The 23946-nt window shown below is 39.4% G+C and overlaps 1 protein-coding gene and 1 non-coding gene across 2 annotated transcripts; one reads left to right on the plus strand and one right to left on the minus strand.

Annotated features, from left to right (window-relative positions):
- The first annotated feature begins 2207 nt into the window (after positions 1-2207).
- Positions 2208-2280, plus strand: trnat-agu (transfer RNA threonine (anticodon AGU)). The gene has a single exon. It is a non-coding gene; the product is annotated as a tRNA-Thr (tRNA).
- A 1515-nt stretch (positions 2281-3795) lies between these two features.
- Positions 3796-22861, minus strand: cfap221 (cilia and flagella associated protein 221). The gene is made up of 26 exons (XM_088993060.1): positions 22721-22861; positions 21992-22117; positions 21450-21511; positions 21290-21381; positions 20417-20517; positions 19205-19291; positions 19032-19127; positions 18165-18265; positions 17255-17358; positions 16093-16252; positions 14774-14882; positions 12651-12780; positions 11649-11736; positions 10457-10544; positions 10297-10386; positions 9031-9126; positions 8704-8791; positions 8495-8586; positions 7563-7640; positions 7347-7454; positions 7139-7258; positions 6672-6757; positions 6501-6573; positions 5735-5832; positions 4665-4757; positions 3796-4049 (listed from the first exon to the last, which is right to left on the minus strand). The coding sequence occupies exons 4-26, from the start codon at positions 21378-21380 to the stop codon at positions 3989-3991; spliced, it is 2238 nt and encodes a 745-aa protein (XP_088849186.1). The 5' UTR covers position 21381; positions 21450-21511; positions 21992-22117; positions 22721-22861; the 3' UTR covers positions 3796-3988.
- Positions 22862-23946: the final 1085 nt, after the last annotated feature.

Here is a 23946-nt window from a genome sequence, read left to right on the forward strand (position 1 = left end):
TAAGGCGTTTTTAGTTGAAAAAAAAAACACCATGTATAGTAAGGCGTTTTTAGCCGGAAAAAAACCCCGATCATGTATAGTAAGGCGTTTTTAGCCCAAAAAACGACCATGTATAGAAAGGCGTTTTTAGCGCAAAAAAAACGACCATGTATATTAAGGCATTTTTAGCGCAAAAAAACCCACCATATATAGTAAGGCATTTTTAGCGCAAAAAAATGACCATGTATAGTAAGGCGTTTTTAGCGCAAAAAAATGACCATGTATAGTAAGGCGTTTTTGACTGAAAAAACGACCATGTATAGTAAGGCATTTTTAGCGCAAAAAAATGACCATGTATAGTAAGGCGTTGTTAGCGCAAAAAAACGACCATGTATAGTAAGGCGTTTTTAGCGCAAAAAAAAACGACCATGTATAGTAAGGCGTTTTTAGCGCAAAAAAATGACCATGTATAGTAAGGCGTTTTTAGCGCAAAAAATGACCATGTATAGTAAGGCGTTTTTAGCGCAAAAAAACGACCATGTATAGTAAGGCGTTTTTGACTGAAAAAACGACCATGTATAGTAAGGCGTTTTTAGTGCAAAAAAATGACCATGTATAGTAAGGCGTTTTTAGCGCAAAAAAATGACCATGTATAGTAAGGCGTTTTTGACTGAAAAAACGACCATGTATAGCAAGGCATTTTTAGCGCAAAAAAATGACCATGTATAGTGAGGCGTTTTTAGCGCAAAAAAATGACCATGTATAGTTAGGCGTTTTTAGCGCAAAAAAATGACCATGTATAGTAAGGCGTTTTTAGCGAAATAAAAAAAAAACCATTATGTATAGTAAGGCGTTTTTGACCGAAAAAACGACCATGTATAGTAAGGCGTTTTTAGTTGAAAAAAAAAACACCATGTATAGTAAGGCGTTTTTAGCCGGAAAAAAACCCTGATCATGTATAGTAAGGCGTTTTTGACCGAATAAACGACCATGTATAGAAAGGCGTTTTTAGCGCAAAAAAAACGACCATGTATAGTAAGGCGTTTTTAGCGCAAAAAAATGACCATGTATAGTGAGGCGTTTTTAGCGCAAAAAAATGACCATGTATAGTAAGGCGTTTTTGACTGAAAAAACGACCATGTATAGTAAGGCATTTTTAGCGCAAAAAAACGACCATGTATAGCAAGGCGTTTTTAGCGCAAAAAAACGACTATGTATAGCAAGGCGTTTTTAGCGCAAAAAAAACGACCATGAAAGGCGTTTTTAGCGCAAAAAAAACGACCATGAAAGGCGTTTTTAGCGCAAAAAAATGACCATGAAAGGCGTTTTTAGCGCAAAAAAACGACCATGTATAGTAAGGCGTTTTTGACTGAAAAAACGACCATGTATAGTAAGGCGTTTTTAGCGCAAAAAAATGACCATGTATAGTAAGGCGTTTTTAGCGCAAAAAAACGACCATGTATAGTAAGGCGTTTTTAGCGCAAAAAAACGACCATGTATAGTAAGGCGTTTTTGACTGAAAAAAACGACCATGTAAAGTAAGGCGTTTTTAGTGCAAAAAAACGACCATGTATAGTAAGGCGTTTTTAGCGCAAAAAAAAACGACCATGTATAGCAAGGCGTTTTTAGCGCAAAAAAACGACCATGAAAGGCGTTTTTAGCGCAAAAAAAATGACCATGAAAGGCGTTTTTAGCGCAAAAAAACGACTATGTATAGCAAGGCGTTTTTAGCGCAAAAAAACGACTATGTATAGCAAGGCGTTTTTAGCGCAAAAAAACGACCATGTATAGCAAGGCGTTTTTAGCGCAAAAAAAACGACCATGTATAGTAAGGCGTTTTTGACTGAAAAAAACGACCATGTATAGTAAGGCGTTTTTAGTGCAAAAAAATGACCATGTATAGCAAGGCGTTTTTAGCGCAAAAAAACGACTATGTATAGCAAGGCGTTTTTAGCGCAAAAAAAACGACCATGAAAGGCGTTTTTAGCGCAAAAAAAATGACCATGAAAGGCGTTTTTAGCGCAAAAAAACGACTATGTATAGCAAGGCGTTTTTAGCGCAAAAAAATGACCATGAAAGGCGTTTTTAGCGCAAAAAAAATGACCATGTATAGAAAGGCGTTTTTAGCGCAAAAAAACGACCATGTATAGTAAGGCGTTTTTAGCGCAAAAAAATGACCATGTATAGTAAGCCATTTGTAGTGCAAAAAAAGCATCTATGTATAGCAAGGCCTCATAGCTCAGCGTTTAGAGCACTGGTTTAGTAAACCAGGGGTTATGAGTTCGATTCTCACTGAAGCCTCATTCCATAGAGAAGAATTGCTGTCAGCAATGTTGACTAAGTTTGCGTAAGTGACTTTGTAAAAATCCCCCCATTGTCAGAAGAATAAAGGTTTTCTGATTCTCAAGGCGTTTTTGACCAAAAAACGACCATGTAAAGTAAGGCGTTTTTAGCGCAAAAAAACGACCATGTATATTAAGGCATTTTTAGCGCAAAAAAAACCACCATGTATAGTAAGGCATTTTTAGCGCAAAAAAATGACCATGTATAGTAAGGCGTTTTTAGCGAAAAAAAAACGACCATGTATATTAAGGCATTTTTAGCGCAAAAAAAAAAACACCATATATAGTAAGGCATTTTTAGCGCAAAAAAATGACCATGTATAGTAAGGCGTTTTTAGCGCAAAAAAAACGACCATGTATAGTAAGGCGTTTTTAGCGCAAAAAAAACGACCATGTAAAGTAAGGTGTTTTTCAGCGCAAAAAACGACCATGTATAGTAAGGCGTTTTTAGCGCAAAAAAATGACCATGTAAAGTAAGGTGTTTTTCAGCGCAAAAAACGACCACGTATATATAGTAAGGTGTTTTTAGCGCAAAAAAACGACCATGTATAGTAAGGCATTTTTAGCGCAAAAAAAACGACCATGTATAGTAAGGCGTTTTTAGCGCAAAAAAAACGACCATGTATATTAAGGCATTTTTAGCGCAAAAAAATGACCATGTATAGTAAGGCGTTTTTAGCGCTAAAAAAACACCATGTATAGTAAGGCGTTTTTAGCGCAAAAAAAACGACCATGTAAAGTAAGGTGTTTTTCAGCGCAAAAAACGACCATGTATAGTAAGGCGTTTTTAGCGCAAAAAAATGACCATGTATAGTAAGGCATTTTTAGCGCAAAAAAAAACGACCATGTATAGTAAGGCGTTTTTAGCGCAAAAAAAAAAAAAAACACCATGTATAGTAAGGCATTTTTAGCGCTAAAAAACCACCATGTATAGTAAGGCGTTTTTAGCGCAAAAAAATGACCATGTAAAGTAAGGTGTTTTTCAGCGCAAAAAACGACCACGTATATATAGTAAGGTGTTTTTGACCTAAAAAAAAACGACCATGTATAGTAAGGTATTTTTAGCGCAAAAAAAAAAAAAAACGACCATGAATAGTAAGGCGTTTTTAGCGCAAAAAAAACGACCATGTATAGTAAGGCATTTTTAGCGCAAAAAAATGACCATGTAAAGTAAGGTGTTTTTCAGCGCAAAAAACGACCACGTATATATAGTAAGGTGTTTTTGACCAAAAAAAACGACCATGTATAGTAAGGCATTTTTAGCGCAAAAAAAAAACGACCATATATAGTAAGGCGTTTTTAGCGCAAAAAAAAAAACCCCACCATGTATAGTAAGGCGTTTTTAGCTGAAAAAAACGACCATGTATAGTAAGGCGTTTTAGTGCAAAAAAAACGACCATGTATAGTAAGGCGTTTTTGACCTAAAAAAACCGTCACAAACAAGGAGGCGGGACTTCCGTGGTAGTTTTGGGACACTTTGAAGTCATTTTTATTGACCAAAAATATCAGCCGGCGTGTTTTGGCTATTTTAGATGCTCTAAAAGGTTTTTCTGCCGTCAGTCAGGAAACCAAAAAATGGTGTCGGTTGTCCTTTAACGGGTTAAGGGCTTGAACATACAACATATCATGTCATCTGTCTCACCAGCTGCTCCCCCTCTGGAAGGTTGTCACTGTAACCCAGAAAGAAAATCTCTCTTGATTATCTTCGGGGTTAGCAACGCTTCACACCTGTTTGAAGACAAATATACAGTTAGAGTTCGATTGTTAGTTGCGATGTGCGGCCATTTTTAAAAATGACAGTGATACCTCAGTTTACGAACGCTTTAGCTAACGAACTTTTTGCTTTACGAAGATTAAATTTGCGAGAATATAATCTTGCCATACAAACTAGTTATCTGGAAACACGCGGAGCGCCACGGTGGCTGGCGGGCTCGTTTTCCACACTCACTTTCTTTCCGTGCACTCAGTGCAGACGTGGCTTGTTATGGAGTGGATACTTTTGCTTTTTTGGGACGGAAAAAGACCCCACCACAGGCTAGTGTTAAGCCGAAGAGGACACAAAGGAAAATTACGGTCGTGCAGAAGAAGGAGATCATGGAAAAACACGAACGAGGTGTGTGTTTGTGTGCCTTGACTTTGACACCTATGTTTTATGGGGACCCTGGAAACGGATTATTGTCATTTTTAATGGTTTCCTATGGGAAATGAATGCTTGGAAGACACACGTTTTGCCTTACGTACATTTTCTGGGAACCGATTAATTTCGTAAACTGAGGTATCAGTGTATGTTTCAAAAACGAGTGAATTTAGAAGGATGGCGGTGAAATCTGGAGTATCAATCACCTTTTGTCTGTTAATCCGGAGAGATAAGCAGGAGGTTGGGTGAAAGCAGCAGGTGATGTGGCGGGCAAGATGTCTTTGTTATAGTCAGAAGAACTAGAGGACGTACACACAAAAAAATACACGCTGATTGATGCGGCAAAGCTGGACGGTACGTGACAGAACAGAGGACAGCTATCCATTCGGTCTGACTTTTGACGAAAGGACTTCCAACAACTGCTTTTGAACTGCAAAGATAAAACTACAATCGACTGAAAAACCTTTGAGGGATGGCTGGACTTTCAGAATGAAAGCGTTTGTACTTGCCCCACTCGGAAAAAAAAAAAACATCTAGTCTGGAACTATTTGTTCATTCTATCTATTACTACCCCAAAGTAACTCAAATAGATAGAAAGCTAGCGAGCTAGCTAATGGATAGCAAATAAAGAGCTAACATAGCTAAATGGATGCTACAGCTGCGTGTTTGCTTTCAACAATTAGCTTGTAGTAGACGTGCCCATTCCACCATGACGTCCCTGATCCACTGCTGAAAAGGATGCTTTGATCATCTGCTCTTTCATCTAGAACTGCTTCATGTACACAAAGAGGGTACAGAAAGGACTGAAGAATGAATGACTCTCTGTGTCTTTGTGTTGTCATATTATTGTTATTTTTGTTTTGTTTTTTCCCCCAAGATGGCGGAGCGTGAACACGCAGCGGCTCCCGTCTCCCGGCAAAGTGGCATTTTCGTGTTTATTATGTTTGTTCAAGTCATCATCAGTGCCTTACACGCTGGCTCAGAGAGGACAGCTCGCCAGCGAGATAGCTAATAGATAGGATAGCCAGATAGATAGCTAATAGATAGTTAGCCAGCTAGATAGCCAATCGATAGCTAGCCGGCTAAATAGCTAGCTAGATAGCTAGCCAGCCAGCCAGATAACTAATCAAAGTCAAAGTCAGCTTTATTGTCAAATATGCTAATATGCACGACAAACAGCACAGATGAAATTACTGTCCTCTAGACAGCTAATAGCTAGCAGGCTAGCTAATGGATAGGAAATAAATAGCGAATAGATAGGGCTGCGGTGACTTACCCGTGCAGGATGTTGCTGGAGAGAGCAGCTTGTCTGGACACACATGTTGCAATGACCAAATCAAAATTGTCCCACGTCTTCAACCCTGTGATGGCTCCCTATCACAAAAAAAAGGAAACGGTGACATTTTTTAAGATGGTTTCAGAGACAGGCAGACGACAGAGTGACAAAATGGATAGAAAAACAGTGAAATTTGGTCTCGTTTCAACTTTGATAGTTCAAAAGCAGAGTGTAGACTGCAAGGTTAAAATATCCCATCAATCAGGCGCCACAAATAACCCGCACAAACCATCTGTACACCTGATGCAAAAAGCTATCAACCCAGCTAAACAGAACACAATTGAAAATTATTGCAGAGAAATAGCCAACTATGACCATCACAAAGGTAAATAAAACGACTTTATTATACAGTACAGTTTATTTCTTTAATTATAATACCATAGCACATTTATTATCCATAAAATAAGGTATATTTTGTGTAGTTTTAAGACTTATTTAGTAGAAAATTCTGTTTTATGAGGACCTGGTAAGGGATTATCCTCATTTTAATGGTTTCCTATGGGAAATTATTTTTTGGGATACACACTTTTCGCCTTACACACTGTCTGGGAACCAATTAAGTTTGTAAGACAAGGTATCACTGTACATTCTTTGAAGCATTTTTTTTGTCTTTCTGCTTTTTTAATTTAATTTAACGTTCGTTCATAAACCGAAAAGTTCGTAAGCGAAGGGGTTCGTTCGTGAACCGAGGTATCACTGTACTTACCTTTGGGTCCAGGGTTTGGATTTGTAAGGTTTGAGACTCCATCCCTGTTGTGTGGCCCTCAGGAGATGAATAGCTACACAGAGAGGGTTAAGATTAGACTGGATAAAAACATGGATAAGATGATCCATGGAGGACTGACGCTTGCAATGGAAGTGCGGAAGAAACATTTACCGAGGTAATGGGCAAAGGTGAAAGTCCACATCACTTTCAAGGTATTTAGGTGGTGGCTTGTAGGCCTGGAGGCCAGGAGCTGGGTTCTACGGCACACGGTAAAAATGAATACCAATACTTTGGAGATTCATCAGCATGGCTCATTACCAACCACGTACGTGTAAGCTCTCAGTCGTACAGGAGTGGTCCATCGATGAAAAGGTTTCTTCAGCCGTCATCTGTACTTCTCTCAAAGAAGGTACAGATGATGGCTGAAGAAACCTTTTCATCCATAACCATCCATGAACAACGTCTGTGTAAGCTCTCAGTCGTACAGGAATGGTCCATCGATGAAAAGATGTCTTCAGCCGCCATCTGTACTTCTTTGAAGGGGTCGGACGTTTCGCTTCTTTTCAAAGAAGTACAGATGAGGGCTGAAGAAAGCTTTTCATCCATAAGCATCCATGAAGAACAAAAAACATCCTTACAAAGATCCTGAGCGGGTGCGCGAGAATGGGTCGAAGCAGACCACTTGGGAACGTGAAGTTGAGGTCACTGGCATCTTGCTCGTCCTCATCCCCTGATGTGGGTGACTGGGAACCAGAATCCTGGTCAAGAAAAATATGAAGAAACGATTGGTAGTCAATTCAGTAATGCACGTCGTCACTGGCTGATCATTTTGTGTGTTGTCTTTACTGGATCTCCGGCGCGAAGTGGTCTGGCTAGACTTGTGGGGACGAAGGCGTTAAAGGCTTCCCAGGCTGACACGGGCTGGTAGCCCATCAGCTTGTAGTACTGAGGAACCTCGATAACGGGAAACAATCAACAAATACATATCTCAAGAGGTGAGATGATGTCATGTGTTGCCATGGAGACATGAGCCAAGCGTTGATGAGCAGTAATTGCACCTACTTGAAGCTTGAAGGTCGGAACGTGTGTTGTCACCCTCACGTTAACAGCATCCACGGGTAAAGGCAAAAAGTCAAGAACCTATAAAAAGAAAACAGACACAAGTGGAGCAAAATTGTCGCGGTGTCACTTTCATTCCGAGGTAAAGTCACTCCCGAGCTTGTGCTATCCTCGCCGTTATGCGGCAGACAGGCTTGTCGAACCCCGTGTTGGTGACGTTTGATTTTTATCATACTGCTACACGCTATCAGGATCCATTGGTAGACTTACGTACGGCCAGTTTTGGTAAACGATTTGTATATCTGGATATACAAGATTTGTATACTGTGTTTATCTCCCTCTGTCTCTCACTATCTTTCTCTCTCTCTCTCTCTCTCTCTCTCTCTCTCTCTCTCTCTCTCTCTCTCTCACTCTCTGTCACTCTCCCTAACTCTCTCTCACTCCCTCTCTCTATCTCTCTCTCTCTTTCTAACTCACTCCCTCTCTCACTCCCTCACTGTCACTCTCTCTCTCTTTATATATATATATATACAGCAAAATTTTAGTTTTCTGACTAAGCCTCTTGGATGAGAAGCGAAACATCCAACACCTTCGTACAGATGATGGCTGAAGAAACCTTTTCATCGATACTTTTGACCCCCTAAAACAAGAGTGATCTTTTTTTTTTAATGTGCCTTAGCACACAAAACTAGAATTGAACAAAGAAGTGCGCGCAGATTTCTCCAAATGTGGAACAAGACTAAATGGGACCTGCGTTAAATTTGATGCTTTCATTGATACACCATCATTGACGCCATCGTTCCAAAGGCCGATTTGATGTCAGACCACATTATAATTTTTAAAAAAGTCCGTTGATTATTCAAGACCTCTTTTGCTAATTACTTCGTCGCGCATGTGAATTTGCACCTTTGGGACTAGTCCAGTGTCATACTCACCAGTGGATCAGCCTCATCTCTAAAAAGTGGGAAGGAAGATGGAAAGATTCTTTCTGGGGCGATCTTCAGAACACACGCGTCCTCCTCTTCAACTGAGAGAAACATCACATGACAGAAGTTAATTTATTATGAACCAATGCACACAGTGCCGAAAATAGCTTTTTTGGTTGGATATTCGCTCGGAAGGAGCGTTCAGGGGTGACAAACACCTTTATTGGCCGAGAACAAGCGTGCCGCAGCGTCTGGCAGATTCCTCCACAAGGCTAAGATCCTCTTCATGCGACATTGCATCACGACCTGTGAGGGCAGCGCAACGCCGGTTTAATCAGGCGCACATTGACGCGTTAGCGGTTTCCTACGCGGACAACTACTGTTCTAAGCATTCTTTTTGATTGTTTAGATTAAATTCATCCATGTGGGATTATCAGGCTCTTCAGCATGAAGGACTGTGCAAAAAGCAGTTTTTAATGAAACAAGTTAAAGGGTGTGTGTGTGTGTGTGTGTGTGTGTGTGTATGCGTGTGTGTGTGTGTATACCCTGCGTGCCGCCTGCTGGAAGAGTTTTAAAGCTCTCTGTTTTAGCACCCACTGAAAGCTGGGGTGAAACTGGAAAGATGGGGTTCCCTTGGGGACCTAGAGGGGGATCCAAAAATGGATGTCACTCTCACACATGTACATGGTGTCAGGACAAAGGTAATCATGGCGAGAAGTGATACCGGCCCATTTTCTTACCGAGCACCATGAATCAGAATTAATTTCAGACCACACCTGAAATTTGCATCAATTTATCCCTAAACGAACATCTGTCTCACGGCATATCTGCCAATATCAAAGACTTCTAAGACGTCATAAAAATGGCCTGAAAACAAACATATCTTAAAATGTCCATTTCATTGTAAAACTTGCTCTGCTGTCAGTCATTTTTTTTATTCATTCCAAAGTTAAATAATTGTGTTATTTACTGTATGTTTGTTCGTCTGGGGTTAAATTTGATTTTTCTTGTTTGGTTGTACAGTGAGACCTCAACTTACGAACTTAATTGGTTCCCAGACAGAGTGTGTAAGGCGAAAAGTGTGTATCTCAAAAAAAAAATTCCCATAGGAAACTATTAAAATGGGAATAATCCGTTCCCAGGTTTCCATAAAATATACTTTTCAACTAAATAAGCCTAAAACCTACACACAACATACCTTATTCTATGTATAATAAATGTGCCATTGTATTGTAATGATAGAAATACACTGAATTGTATCATAAAGTCACTTTATTTACATTTGTGATGGTCATTTATGGCTTGATGCAATGGCGTTGGAGGTCGAAGGTCAAAGGGAATTGCTGTTTGGAAAGAGAGGCGCATTACATGTGGACTGTAATTAAAGAAATAAACTGCGCTGTAAAGTTTTATTTACTTTTTGATGGTCGTTGATGGCTTATGGAAGGAGAGTCACCTTCCATAAGGACTGTTGGTGCTGTTCGGTCGTGTGCTTCCGCCGAAGATCACTCCGCCAGCCGTGGTGGGTGTGTATTATGAAAATAGTGCTTATTATAAGGTTTAATTTTCATACATTTGACGTTTGTAAGACAAAAAGTTTATAAGATCAGGTGTTTGTAAGTTGAGGTCTCACTGTATTTTTCTTTCAAAACGGATCCATTGTTATTTGTGTCAACAGTTGTTCTGAGAAGGTTCTCAAGTTCTGAATATGCAGGATTCACATGAATTCAAGCGCAAAGATCACAAATTGGTGATCACAAACATGCAATGAGTGAAACCACCCGTGGTGTCAAACGTGGCCGTCCGTTTACCTGCCCTGCGTCACAAATGAGTCGAATCGAGTAAAGTTTGGGAGGTCCACTGCTAAAGTCTTCTTCTCGCCTAACATCTCCCTTCCTGACCTGCAGTCATGGCATGATAAATGTCATCCAAACCGTTCAGGAAGGTTGCAAAGAAGTACAATGACTTTACCTTGTACTGGTGCAACGCCACCAGTCTGTCTTCCAATACTTGGCTTCTGGTCCATTCTGACACCGGATCTTTACCCAGATGGACTTGTCTAGTGGGGATGATATGCAGTCCTCACGACATTAACAAAAGTATTGGGGTAGTAGACTATAGCCCAAATTGTACAGTGATACCTTGGCTTACGAACTTCATTGGTTCCCAGACAGTGCGTAAGGCGAAAACTGTGTCTCCCAAAAAAAAATTTCCCATAGGAAACCATTAAAATAAGAATAATCCATTCCCAGGTCCACATAAAACATAATAATACATCATTTTCAACTAAATAAGCCTTAGAACTACACACAATATACCTTACTTTATGTATAATAAATGTGTGATGGAATTATAATGAAAGAAATAAACTGTACTGATTGATAAAGTCGTTTTATTGACCTTTGTGATGGTCGTTGATGGCTTGATGGAAGGGATAGCTTTTTGCATAAAGTGTCTCAAGGAGCTCTGGGTTGTACATCTTAGAAGTTGTGATATTGCAATAGTAACAGATGCAGGCAAACACACTAGAAACTTCATGCAGAGCTGTTTCCCTTGCTTGTATGTTTTCTTCAAATTGTACAGATGGCTTGCGCGGGTTATTCGTGGCGCCTGATTGATGAAATATTTTAACCTTGCAGTCTACACTCTGATTTTGAACTGTCAATAAAGTTGAAACGAATCCAAATGTCACCGTGTTTTCTGTCCATGTTCTTAGCATTTCACTTTTGTTTTTTTGTTTCAAGCTCTGTCATCTCCCTTTTGTGTGTGTGTGTTCTGTTTCTGTAACCCCTCCACCCGCTTGCTCACTGCTGCGTGTGTTCCCTCCTTCCGCTGCCACGGATCTTGACCAAGCACGTGCGGCTTTAACCGAAGACTGGTGGTGGTGAATAGAGGGGGAAAAAAAGCCGGTTGCCATTTCCGGAGCTCCAATAACCGGCTCGTTCGCGAACAACACATCAGTCATTGTGGCACTTTGTGTGTTTCCCAAAAACTAGTTCGTATGGCAAGGTTATATTCTCGTGAATTTAACGTTCGTAAAGCGAAAAGTTCGTTAGCTAAAGCGTTCGTAAGCCGAGGTATCACTGTAAAAGAAAAATGAATTTAAAGATGAAAGCAATAAGCTCACTCAAGAAAAAGAGAAGAGGAATATGATTGCACCTACAATTTCAGTCGGTTGATTTGCTCTTCTTTGACATTTTGCTGAACCTTTTTTAGGAAAAGAGCCTCCTTCTTCTGCCTGGTCTGCAAACCTAACCAGATTTACAAAAATGAAGGAGGGGCTAAGGCTACCAGTAAATCCAACACCCGCACAGCAACATGGGTAATTAAAGGACAACCGACACCTCTGGAGAAGTTGCGTCCATAATTTGTAAAATCACTTCAAACGACTTTACAAATATTACAGCGAATATAGTTATATTTTACGTTTTATGACTCACGCTGAATATTCAGGAAGTCTTGTTTTCGAATTGATGACGATGCCCTAAGTGACGTCACGGAGGGAACGCCCCTGACCGAGAAAGCGACACACAATGCATTTTGGCTACTTTTTTTCATCTGAAAACACAGTGTTGATGGCAAAATTAGAAGGAAAACTTTATCAATAATGTGATGGTGAATCGTTGTGTGTCGGAGCCAATTGCGGTAACACGCATAAAGAAGGTGTAGGTTGACACAAATTCCCAGCGGACAAATCAGCCCATTTCCAACGGAGCTTGTGCGCCATCTTGTGCATTTTCTGGGCGCTACATTGGCGTCCAGACGGCTCGAATTGATACGGAAGGACTTTTTTAATCGATTCCGAACATTTATGCTTTCCTCTTCAGAACTATTTGAATCATATTCATAACTTGATGAGTAACAAGAAAGCATCTTCTCCGAATCTGAACTCTCTGAAGCCATTGTTTTGATTCTGGAGCAAGGCAGTGTGTGACCAATAGTGACATCACGAACAAGGGGGCGGTACTTTCTGAATCTGCCCAGTTCAGAGCTTATTTTGTGGCAGTTTCGGGACACTTGAACTCATTTTTATTGGTGTTTTGCATTTGACGAAAAACATCAGCCTGCATGTTTTGGCTATTTTAAATGCTATAAAGCGTTTTTCTGATGTCAGTTAGGAATCAAAAACGTGGTGTCGGTTGTCCTTTACGTGACATGCACATACCCTCACTGGGGTGTTCAGTGCCAAGTTTGCTGCTGTCCTTTTGTAACATCTTTGCCACCCCTGCGTGAGTGGAGGCATCCACAAGTGGCTTCGGTCCTGGCTTGATCCCAATCGGAGCCCCTAAGGCGCCCTTCGCATGAGATGTGAAGCAATTGCAGCAATGGAGTGAATCAAAGGGGGGGAAATGACATTGCTCCTTGGATATAATAGCGTACCATAAAATGCATAATTCACTAGCTCAGTTTCTAACTTCATTGAATTATGATGGACAAAAAAAATGAGCCAGTAGAGGAAAGTGGAAAAAAAGAGTTCTGAGATACATTACCTTGGGTTTGGCCATATCCTTGGGAAACTTTTGTTTGACTGGACTTTGGACTTGGGAGGATGGTAAAGATCCTTTACTTTTGGCCTTGGTGCCCTGAAGAGTAAGCTCCCTAAACCGAGCAGGCGAAATAAGTGTTTTAAAAAAGACACAGACACTCCCCACCTTACAAACGAGATACGTTCCGAGCGGTCGTTCGTAAGGTGAATTTGGTCGTAAGTTGCTTCAGTGCTATATTTGGTATGAAATGTATGTTTAACACCACTTTTTTGTTTCCTAACAGACATCAGAAAAACGTTTTAGAGCATCTAAAATACCCAAAACACGCAGGCTGATATTTTAAGTCAAATGCAAAACACCAATAAAAATGAGTTAACGTGTCCCAAAACTACTTCAAAATGAAACCGGAAATGGCCAGTTTCAGAAGGTCCCGCCCCCTTGTTCGTGACGTCACGACAGGACGTCTTGCCTTGTTCTAGAATCAAAACAATGGCTTCAGATTGGGAGAAGATGCTGTCTTGTTACTCATCCAGTTACAAATATGATTCAAATAGTTCTGAAGAGGAAAGCATACATGTTTGCAATCGATTAAAGAAGTCCTCCCATATCAATTTGAGCCGTCAGGACTCCAATGTAGCGTCCCAGAAAATGCACAAGATGGCGCCCAAGCTCCGTTGGAAATGGGCTAATTTGCCTGCTGGGAATTTGTGTCAACTAGTATCAAATAGTAGTCTTTGTGCGACACACAACGATTCACCATCGCGTTATTTATGTTTTCCTTCTAATTTCGCCATCAACACGATGTTTTCAGAGCAAACAAAGTACCCAAAATGCATTGTGTGCCGCTATGTCGGTCAGAGGCGTTCCTGAATATTCAGCGTGAGTCTTAAAAGGTAACATCTAGCTATATGCCGTTGAATCTTTGTAAAATACGCTCAGTAGAAGTCATTTGAAGTCATTTTACAAATTATGGACACAACTTGTCCGGAGGCGTCGGTTGTCCTTGTCCTTCTTTACATTCAAGAAAATATATGCTCTATAAAGATATGTACATGTACAACTACCAATATGTCCGTATGTACTGTTGTTCGTAACGCCAATGTTTGTAAGTAGGGGAGCGTCTGTATTGCTATGCTATAAAACGTTTTTTCTGATGTCATTTAGGAAACAAAAACATGGTGTCGGTTGTCCTTTAATGAAGCGATAAAAATGTGCATTTTGTTCAACTATTAGATTCTAGCGCTGAGTGTCATAATTGCATCGAACATGTCTGTCAACGATGACGTCATACGAGTGTGTTTCTTTGGGTGCTCCAGTGAATTGCTGTAACTTTTATTCTGCCAATACCTGACAGCGAGAAGAGGGGCGGAAGTTCCGGTAACAGTACACAGGTAGGATTTGGTGTTGAATTGGGAGACAAGTAGCCGAACGGTAACCTGGCATGTCTCGTAGCGACAGGGTCTGAAGGTAATGGCGAGTTTTGATTGGCCATTGGCTGGGATCACACCTGGAAACAAAAACAGAACCATGATGATGATGATGATGATGATGATGATGATGACACCAAAAAAATATATATACAATGATTCACCTGCAGGGGACAGCTAGCCGCCATTGCATTTTAACTCATTCACTGCCTAACGTGCAAAAATGTATCCACTCCAGTGCCAGGGTTTTTGTCATTGTCACTTAAAAAAATGCATAATTCACTAGCTCAGTTTCTAACTTCATTGAATTATGATGGACAAAAAAAATGAGCCAGTAGAAGAAAGTGGAAAAAAAGAGGTCTGAGATACATTACCTTGGGTTTGGCCATATCCTTGGGAAACTTTTGTTTGACTGGACTTTGGACTTGGGAGGATGGTAAAGATCCTTTACTTTTGGCCTTGGTGCCCTGAAGAGTAAGCTCCCTAAACCGAGCAGGCGAAATAAGTGTTTTAAAAAAGACACAGACACTCCCCACCTAACAAACGAGATACGTTCCGAGCGGTCGTTCGTAAGGTGAATTTGGTCGTAAGTTGCTTCAGTGCTATATTTGGTATGAAATGTATGTTGAACACCACTTTTTTGTTTCCTAACAGACATCAGAAAAACGTTTTATAGCATCTAAAATACCCAAAACACGCAGTATGATATTTTAAGTCAAATGCAAAACACCAATAAAAATGAGTTAACGTGTCCCAAAACGACTTCAAAATGACCCCGGAAATGGTGAGTTTCACAAGGTCCCGCCCCCTTGTTCGTGACGTCACGACAGGACGTCTTGCCTTGTTCTAGAATCAAAACAATGGCTTCAGATTGGGAGAAGATGCTTTCTTGTTACTCATCCAGTTACGAATATGATTCAAATAGTTCTGAAGAGGAAAGCATAAATGTTTGCAATCGATTAAAGAAGTACTTGCGTATCAATTCAAGCCGTCAGGACTCCATTGTAGCGTGCCAGAAAATGCACAAGATGGCGCCCAAGCTCTGTTGGAAATGGGCTAATTTGCCTGCTGGGAATTTGTGTCAACTAGTATCAAATAGTAGTCTTCGCGTTATTTATGTTTTCCTTCTAATTTCGCCATCAACACGATGTTTTCAGAGCAAACAAAGTACCCAAAATGCATTGTGTGCCGCTATGTCGGTCAGAGGCGTTCCTGAATATACAGCGTGAGTCTTAAAAGGTAAAATCTAGCTATATGCCGTTGAATCTTTGTCAAATACGCTCAGTAGAAGTCATTTGATGTCATTTTACAAATTATGGACACAACTTGTCCGGAGGCGTCGGTTGTCCTTGTCCTTCTTTACATTCAAGAAAATATATGCTCTATAAAGATATGTACATGTACAACTACCAATATGTCCGTATGTACTGTTGTTCGTAACGCCAATGTTTGTAAGTAGGGGAGCGTCTGTATTGCTATGCTATAAAACGTTTTTTCTGATGTCATTTAGGAAACAAAAACATGGTGTCGGTTGTCCTTTAATGAAGCGATAAAAATGTGCATTTTGTTCAACTATTAGATTCTAGTGCTGAGTGTCATAATTGCATCGATCATGTCTGTCAACGATGACGTCATACGAGTGTGTTTCTTTGGGTGCTCCAGTGAATTGCTGTAACTTTTATTCTGCCAATACCTGACAGCGAGAAGAGGGGCGGAAGTTCCGGTAACAGTACACAGGTAGGATTTGGTGTTGAATTGGGAGACAAGTAGCCGAACGGTAACCTGGCATGTCTCGTAGCGACAGGGTCTGAAGGTAATGGCGAGTTTTGATTGGCCATTGGCTGGGATCACACCTGGAAACAAAAACAGAACCATGATGATGATGATGATGATGATGATGATGATGATGATGATGATGATGATGATGATGATGATGATGATGATGATGATGACACCAAAAAATATATATACAATGATTCACCTGCAGGGGACAGCTAGCCGCCATTGCATTTTAACTCATTCACTGCCTAACGTGCAAAAATGTATCCACTCCAGTGCCAGGGTTTTTGTCATTGTCACTTAAAATCCAGAACTCACAGAAGATTGAGTTTTAGGACTACATAAACAAGAGCGTAAGAGACCTTTGGCATCCGATTTGATCTCGGTTTCACTCCCTGGTGCTTTCTACTATTTTTGTGACTGCTTTATTTTCTGTATATTATAGCTGTGCATGTTAAGCACTTTGTTACAGCTTCAGCTGTTGTTAAAGCGCTATATAAATCAATATGGCATTGTAACAATAGCTGAAGCTGGAACAAAGCGCTAACATGGACAAAAGCGAAACGCTACCCCCTTTTGGAAGGCAAAAACAAACATTGCCTGAGGTCTGATCAGCGCTTTATCGCCACTCAAGCATAAAAAAAAATTCAGGAATGGCGCTCCACGTCCTATTTTCAATTCCCGAATAAATTTGTGAATAGGCAGTGAATGAATTCAAAAAAAGGAACCGAAATAACCTTACATGACAAACACATCCGTTAGAGTTCCAAACTCAAATGCGCTGATTCTTCCCATAGCGCGGACAACAGGAACGTGTACAAAGTGCGGCTTCCTCGGATTTATTAAATACACAACGGACAAGCAAGTATTTAGGAGAAAACACAGCAGAGGTGCACTCCAGAAAAGCTGTCTTAATCAGAATCAGAATCATCTTTATTGCCAAGTATGTAGAACACACAAGGAATTTGTTTCCGGTAGAACACGCTGCACTAGTATCGTCGTCAAAAAAAACTGCTAAGTGGCACTATACAGAGGCGTTTAGACGAGGAAAGCAAGCAGGCAGCGTACGTCGCTACCTGTGAGTGGGTGAATGGAAAAGGCCTCGTGTGGCTCAATGAGTTGCACTTGGAATTCTACATCGGCAGGAGATCGGCAGCTCAGTGGGATAATGTGGCTCACGCTGGAGATAGAACAGGTCACATGTGAAAATGTTAGCTTGTCTTTACGTACAGTGATACCATGGCTTACGAACTTATTTGGTTCCCAGAAAATGTGTCTAAGGCGAAAAGTGTGTATTCCAAACATTAATTTCCCATAGGAAACCATTAAAATGAGAATAATCCGTTCCCTGGTCCCCATAAAACATAAATAAACCTTAAAGGACAACCGACACCATTTTTTATGTTTCCTAACTGACATCAGAAACACGTTTTATAGCATCTAAAATACCCAAAACACGCGGGCTGATATTTTTAGTCAAATGCAAAACACCATTAAAAATGATTTAAAAACTGCCACAAAATGAGGTTGGAACTGGTGAGATTCAGAAAGTCCCGCCCCCTTGTTTGTGGCGTCACGCCAGGATACTCCAGGATACTCCAGAATCAAAACAATGGCTTCAGAGAGTTCACAATCAGAGAATATGCTTTCTTGTTACTCATCCAATTATGAATATGATCCAAATAGTTCCTAGAGGAAAGCATAAATGTTTGCAATCGATTAAAGAAGTCGTTCCGTATCAATTGCAGCCATCTGGACTCCAATGTTGCGTCCCAGAAAATGCACAAGATGGCGCACAAGCGCCGTTGGAAATGGGCTGAATTGTCCGCTGTGAATTTGTGTCAACTTCCACCTTCTTTATGTGTGTTACCGCAATTGGCTGTGACACACAACGATTCACGTTCGTAAGGCGAGGTATCACTGTATCGGGAAAAAATGCCTTGACACACATTCATACTCACACACACACAGAACACACACACACACCTCTGTCCAAGCGGCGCAGCCGGTAAGTCAACACGCGTCGGGATATGGACGTGAGCGGTCGCGGGGTAAGCGTGAACTGGAATTAAAAGGTTCTCATCGTCCTTAACGTGGATGCAGAGATAGCACGCGGCCATGACAAAGAACACACAGGTGAAACGTTGAGATCATGATAATAATAATAATAATAATAAAGACTATAACTACTATGACTACTACTACTACTATCAATACTACAACTACTACTACTATTATTATATTATTATTAGTCATAGTCGTCGTAGTAGTGAACATGAACAGGAAAGGCAGACGACAATAATAATAACAATCACAATAACAAGAACAATAACAATAACAACAATAATAATCATAATAACGACAATAATAATCATAATAACAATAACAATAATAATAATAATAATAATAATAATAAAGACTATAACTACTATGAGTACTACTACTACTATCAATACAACTAGGAGTAATAGTAGAAGTATTATTATTACATTAGTATTATTAGTATTATTATTATTATTAGTAGTAGTAGTAGTAGTAGTAGTATTTATTATTAGTAGTAGTATTTATTCTTACTATTATGAGTAGTAGTAGTAGTAGTAGTAGTAGTAGTAGTAGTAGTAGTAGTAGTATTTATTCTTATTATTAGTATTTATTCTTACTATTATGAGTAGTAGTAGTAGTAATAGTAGTCTTTATTATTATTATTGTTATTGCTGTTGCTATTGGATTGGATTTGCCTTTATTAATCTCGCAGTGGAGAAATTATTATTATTATTATTACGAGTAGTAGTTATAGTCTTTATTATTATGATGATGATTTTTTTTTTCATTCTTGTTATTATTGTTGCTTACCTCACAGTGAACACGAATGCAGTCTGAGACGCGGGTCCAATCGTGAGGACAGAATTTGACCTTGACGGTGTAGGCCAGGCCAGGAATGAGACGACACTTTGATTTGAGCGAAGTTGGATCAGTCAAAATGGACAAAAGTTAGCATTTCGCAGCTTCGTGCGGCTAAAACGTACCTTTTTGGCGTAGTTTGTTCGGAAATGCTTGCTTTGGGTGGGGATGATGTGAATGTTGAGCACTCGGGAGGAGATGTTGATTAGTTTCTGAGTGGAAGGGGAAAAAGGCTTTCATCATGTGCACTCCACGGCGACATTTTGATGCTCAGATCAACATTCAGCAAGGATAAAATCATATCATGTCGTCAGTCATTCATCCAATCACATGAGAGGAATTTATGATGTCAGCTAATTGCATCTTGGATGTTGATTTGGGATTAAGAAATTGGGAGAATTTAGAGCGGAACGTTAACTCATTCACTGCCCATTCACAAATTTATTATTAGCAGAAGTGATTATCTATGACTACCACTATTACTACTATTATTATATTATTAGTAGTAGTAGTCGTAGTAGTAGTAGTAGTGTAGTAGTAGTACTGGTAGAAGTAATAGTAGAAGTATTAGTATTATTATTACTATTAGTAGAAGTATTATTATTATTATTATTATTAGTAGTAGTAGTAGTAGTAGTAGTAGTAGTTTATTATTATTATTATTATTATTATTATTATAGTAGTAGTAGTAGTAGTAGTAGTAGTAGTAGTAGTAGTAGTAGTAGTAGTAGTAGTCATAGTAGTAGTAGTACTCGTAGAAGTAATAGTAGAAGTATTAGTATTAGTATTATTACTATTATTAGTAGTAGTAGTAGTAGTATGAATTATTATTATTATTATTATTATTAGTAGTAGTAGTAGTAGTAGTAGTAGTCGTCTTTATTATTATTATTATTATTATTATTATTATTATTATTATTATTATTATTATTATTATATACGTCATAATTGAAAATATGACGTCCAGCGCCATTTCCGAATTAGTGCCGATAAAGCGCTGGTCAGACCTCTGTCAATGTGTTTTTGTTTATTATACATTGCAGTTTATTTCTTTAATTGCAATACAATAGCACATGTATTATACATAAAATAAGGTCTATTTTGTATAGTTTTAAGGCTTATTTAGAAGAAAATTATGTTTTATGGGGACCTGGGAACGGATTATTCTCATTTTTAATGGTTTCTTATGGGAAATAAATGTTTGGCAGAGGAACTAGTCCTAAAAGTCAATATTGTGTGGAACCTGTAATTTGAGTGACAGTGACAAAAACCCTGGCACTGGAGTGGACACATTTTTTTGCAGGTCTGGCAGTGATTAAATGAAGAAGATTTCTCACCACGCTCTTCACATAGTCCTTCTCGAGCTTGAAGCCACTGAAATGAAGTTCACAAGGATCCACTTGGATCAAGCCATTGCTCTTCTCTTTGACATAGATTTCTATATTGGTGAAAAAAAGGTTAAGAGCCATTAACTCTTGAAAGAGTAACCCGCATAGTCTTGTATAGTGCCTCTTTGCAATTTTTTGATGATGACACTTGTGTGTTCTACATACTTGGCAATAAAAATGATTCTGATTCTGAAGGCAAAACTGTTCATCGGTTGTATTAGCTATCTAGCTGGCTGACTGGCTATCTAGCTAGCTAGCTAGCTATTAGCTATATGGCTATCTAGCTGGCTAGCTTTCTAGCTAGCTATCTATTAGCTCTCTGGCTTGCTGGCAGCATTTCCATTTTTTCCATGTTAGCGCAATGTTCCAGCTTCAGCTGTTGTTAAAGCGCAAGCTGTCTATTAGATATCTAGCTAGCTAGAGAGCTAGCTATTAGCAATATAGCTAGCTAGCTTATTTGAGTGAGGAAACCTATTAGCGATCTAGTTAGCTATCTAGCTTTCTATCTTTTTGAGTTACTTCCGGGTTGAGTAAACGCTGGCGCGTGTGGCTGCCGCTGCTCACCCATAGAAAACCTTATCCTGCGACTGTAAAGTGACCTTGACCTTTTGAAAGGCGCTTAAGAAATGAAAAGTATTCTTATTGTTATATAAATCAATGTGTATGTATTGCTTTGTATTTAGGACACCCGCCCTCATTTCAAGCTCAGCTAACTCCAGACCCATATCATTTAGGAATTAACTCTTTTTTAACACATTTTTGCACATGATCTGGCAGCGAATGAGTTTTAAGAAGTTGTGAACTAATGCGGTCAATATTTACTGGACTCCAGGAGATGGTTGGGCACGCTGCTCCTTCCATCCTCCACCAATTGGGTCAGAGGAATCGGCGTCAGGGGAGCAGAGACGGCCATCCTACAGGGAGTCACGGGTCAGTTGCAGATGTGCAAGCAGCTGGAAAACTGTAAATCAGGTGGACTTACTGTATATCATGAGATGAATCAAGCAGTTCATTCAAATGCACTGATTGTGGAAAGTCCCGTCACTGCAATTGGGATCATAATTTTAAAATAATATGTATAAGGGAACACATAGCAACCACTCATTTGACGACAATGACGTTAAAATCTTAGTGAAAAGAAAAGAGATGGTTTGAAAGGGAAGTAAAAGAAGCTATTTTCATAAAACATCAAAACCCTTCACTAAATCGCCATGGAGGGGTGAGGTTCAATTTGGATCGTTCCTACAACAGACTTCTTAGGGAACATAGGCTTAGTTATGCTGATGAGGTGATACCAAATCAAATGGGGCAATCAGGCCAGTCGTAGATCCCGTACTCAGGCGGGGCAATAGAATTAATCAGACCAATCATAGCAGAGTCTGGCACCGCCACGTCTGGACTTTCAGGATATATGTATAGGGCCAAAACTACCAGCAAAAGATTTTAGTTCGCTGACGAAGCCTCTTGAATAAGAAGCGAAACGTCCGAGACCTTCTCAAAAGTACAGATGACGGCTGAAAAAACCTTCTCATCGATGGACCACTACTGAGGCAGCCTGGCAACCGGTAGACTCTTTTATATGTGCACAGGGTCGGACTGGCAACCAGTTCAGTGTGGTCTGCATCGGTTGGACTCCAGATCCCCGTGAACCTGAGTAGTGGGAAGTGGAAAAGAAATTGGATAGAAGTATGTAAACATTGACAATTATCACATATATAACACTGACGGTGTTGACATGGCTAATAGTAGGTACGCTACAGTGAGCTATATTCCAAAAAGAAGCATTAGCATATACTTTTCTAGAGCTCGCAAATTTCTATCCTAGTATTCAGTGGCAGCCATTTTGGATTTCATTTTGGACGAAAATCTGCCTGCATTCGATCGTAGATACTTGATATCATATTTTGAATATTTTCTTGTGTTTTCAAAAGATTTCCATTGGTATCTTACTCGTTAATATCTGCCAAAAAATAAGAAAGTTATGATAGTTTAAACTGTAATAAAGAACTCGGTCACAGATTTTCATTGTTTTATTGCCTGTATTTACAGGAAGAAAAATTAAAATTGTCATTTGTCATAGAACAATAAATTAAACATTATTTGAAAGCTATTTAAATGCACTTTAATATGGTATTAGAAAACGTGTGATGAATTATTGAAACATTTTGTCACATCCCTACCATTAGCCATCGACGTAAAGCCCGACGTTGGTTCTTCATGAAACGATCTCGAAACTAAAGATGGTTTGCTCACATTGTTCCGGAGATGTTAAGCCCACCTACGACGGTGCCATGTTGACTCGACCATTTGTTGATTTCAACACGAAATATAATTCCAATATAAACCTCTTTTTATTGAAAAATGTTTTCGAAGTTTGGCACGCCGAAAACGCTGTCGTTACCAAGGTGACAGTTTAGCTCGTCGGGGGCGGGTTCATAAACTACGTGAACCAATAGCGCTCAGGGATGCACCGATCACTGTCAACTTCCGATGACGTTGGAATTAGAACCCGTATAACTTGAACTGTGATTTCAAAATAAAGTAATATTGCTCCTTACTCGAATGTTGCAGCAGTCAATGAAATTTACATAATATCATAGATTTCGGAATAATAAAATGGTAATATTACATATAAAATATTTATACATTTCATTAAAACACCTCAGAGCACGCGATTGGGCTTGATCAGTTTTATTTTGAAGGTTTAGGTAAGTATTTTATTTTCATTTTTCTTATGAATTCACATGGAAAGGAAACAAGCAATGTATTAGGAACAATATTTTTGTGTTATAATAATAATCAATTTAATTTCTAAGCGCCTTTCAAAACTCGCAAGGACACTTTACAGTTATAGTTGCTTTAATTGCCAGAATATACCCGGATGGCATAATGAACGATGGTGGGCTCTACATGCCCATTTTTTTTATTAAAAGAAGAAATAATGTTTTTTGTTTTGTTTTACAGGCAAAATGGTCATTAAGTTGCCGCCCGCACGTTGCATTTCTGAAAGAAGAAACGTGCATGGAAGATTTGCAACGTTTCCTTCCGCCCAGGTGAGTCATTGCATTCAAATTGCAAAATGTGTAAAAACGGACAGAAAAACAAAACAAGATGACTCAATACTGTACTCCTGCGACTCGAAAATGTGCTCAAAGGAACACGAAAAGAAATTGATGCAGTGTTTTAATGACATCTTGTGGTCAAATGTTGTAATTTTCTAGTATTTTGATTAAAATCTTTTTTTCCACGAAAGAAGGCAACGTGAGCGTAAACTGTCATGGAATGTGGGGTGACCTGAATTGCTGTCTTCCTGCTTCGTTTGGGGAAATGTCTCTCAGGCGTGTCCACAGTGTCCAAAGCAAAAGGTAAAATGTCTGACCTATATAACATTATAAACATACGTTACCAGCTATGACTTGTAGTGAACTATTTTCCAATTATTGAACTGAAGACAAATAAACAACACAATCACAACTGAA

The sequence above is a fragment of the Hippocampus bargibanti genome, linkage group LG01, assembly GCF_051943395.1.
Source record: "Hippocampus bargibanti isolate YZ-2025 linkage group LG01, ASM5194339v1, whole genome shotgun sequence".
Lineage (NCBI taxonomy): Eukaryota > Metazoa > Chordata > Actinopteri > Syngnathiformes > Syngnathidae > Hippocampus > Hippocampus bargibanti.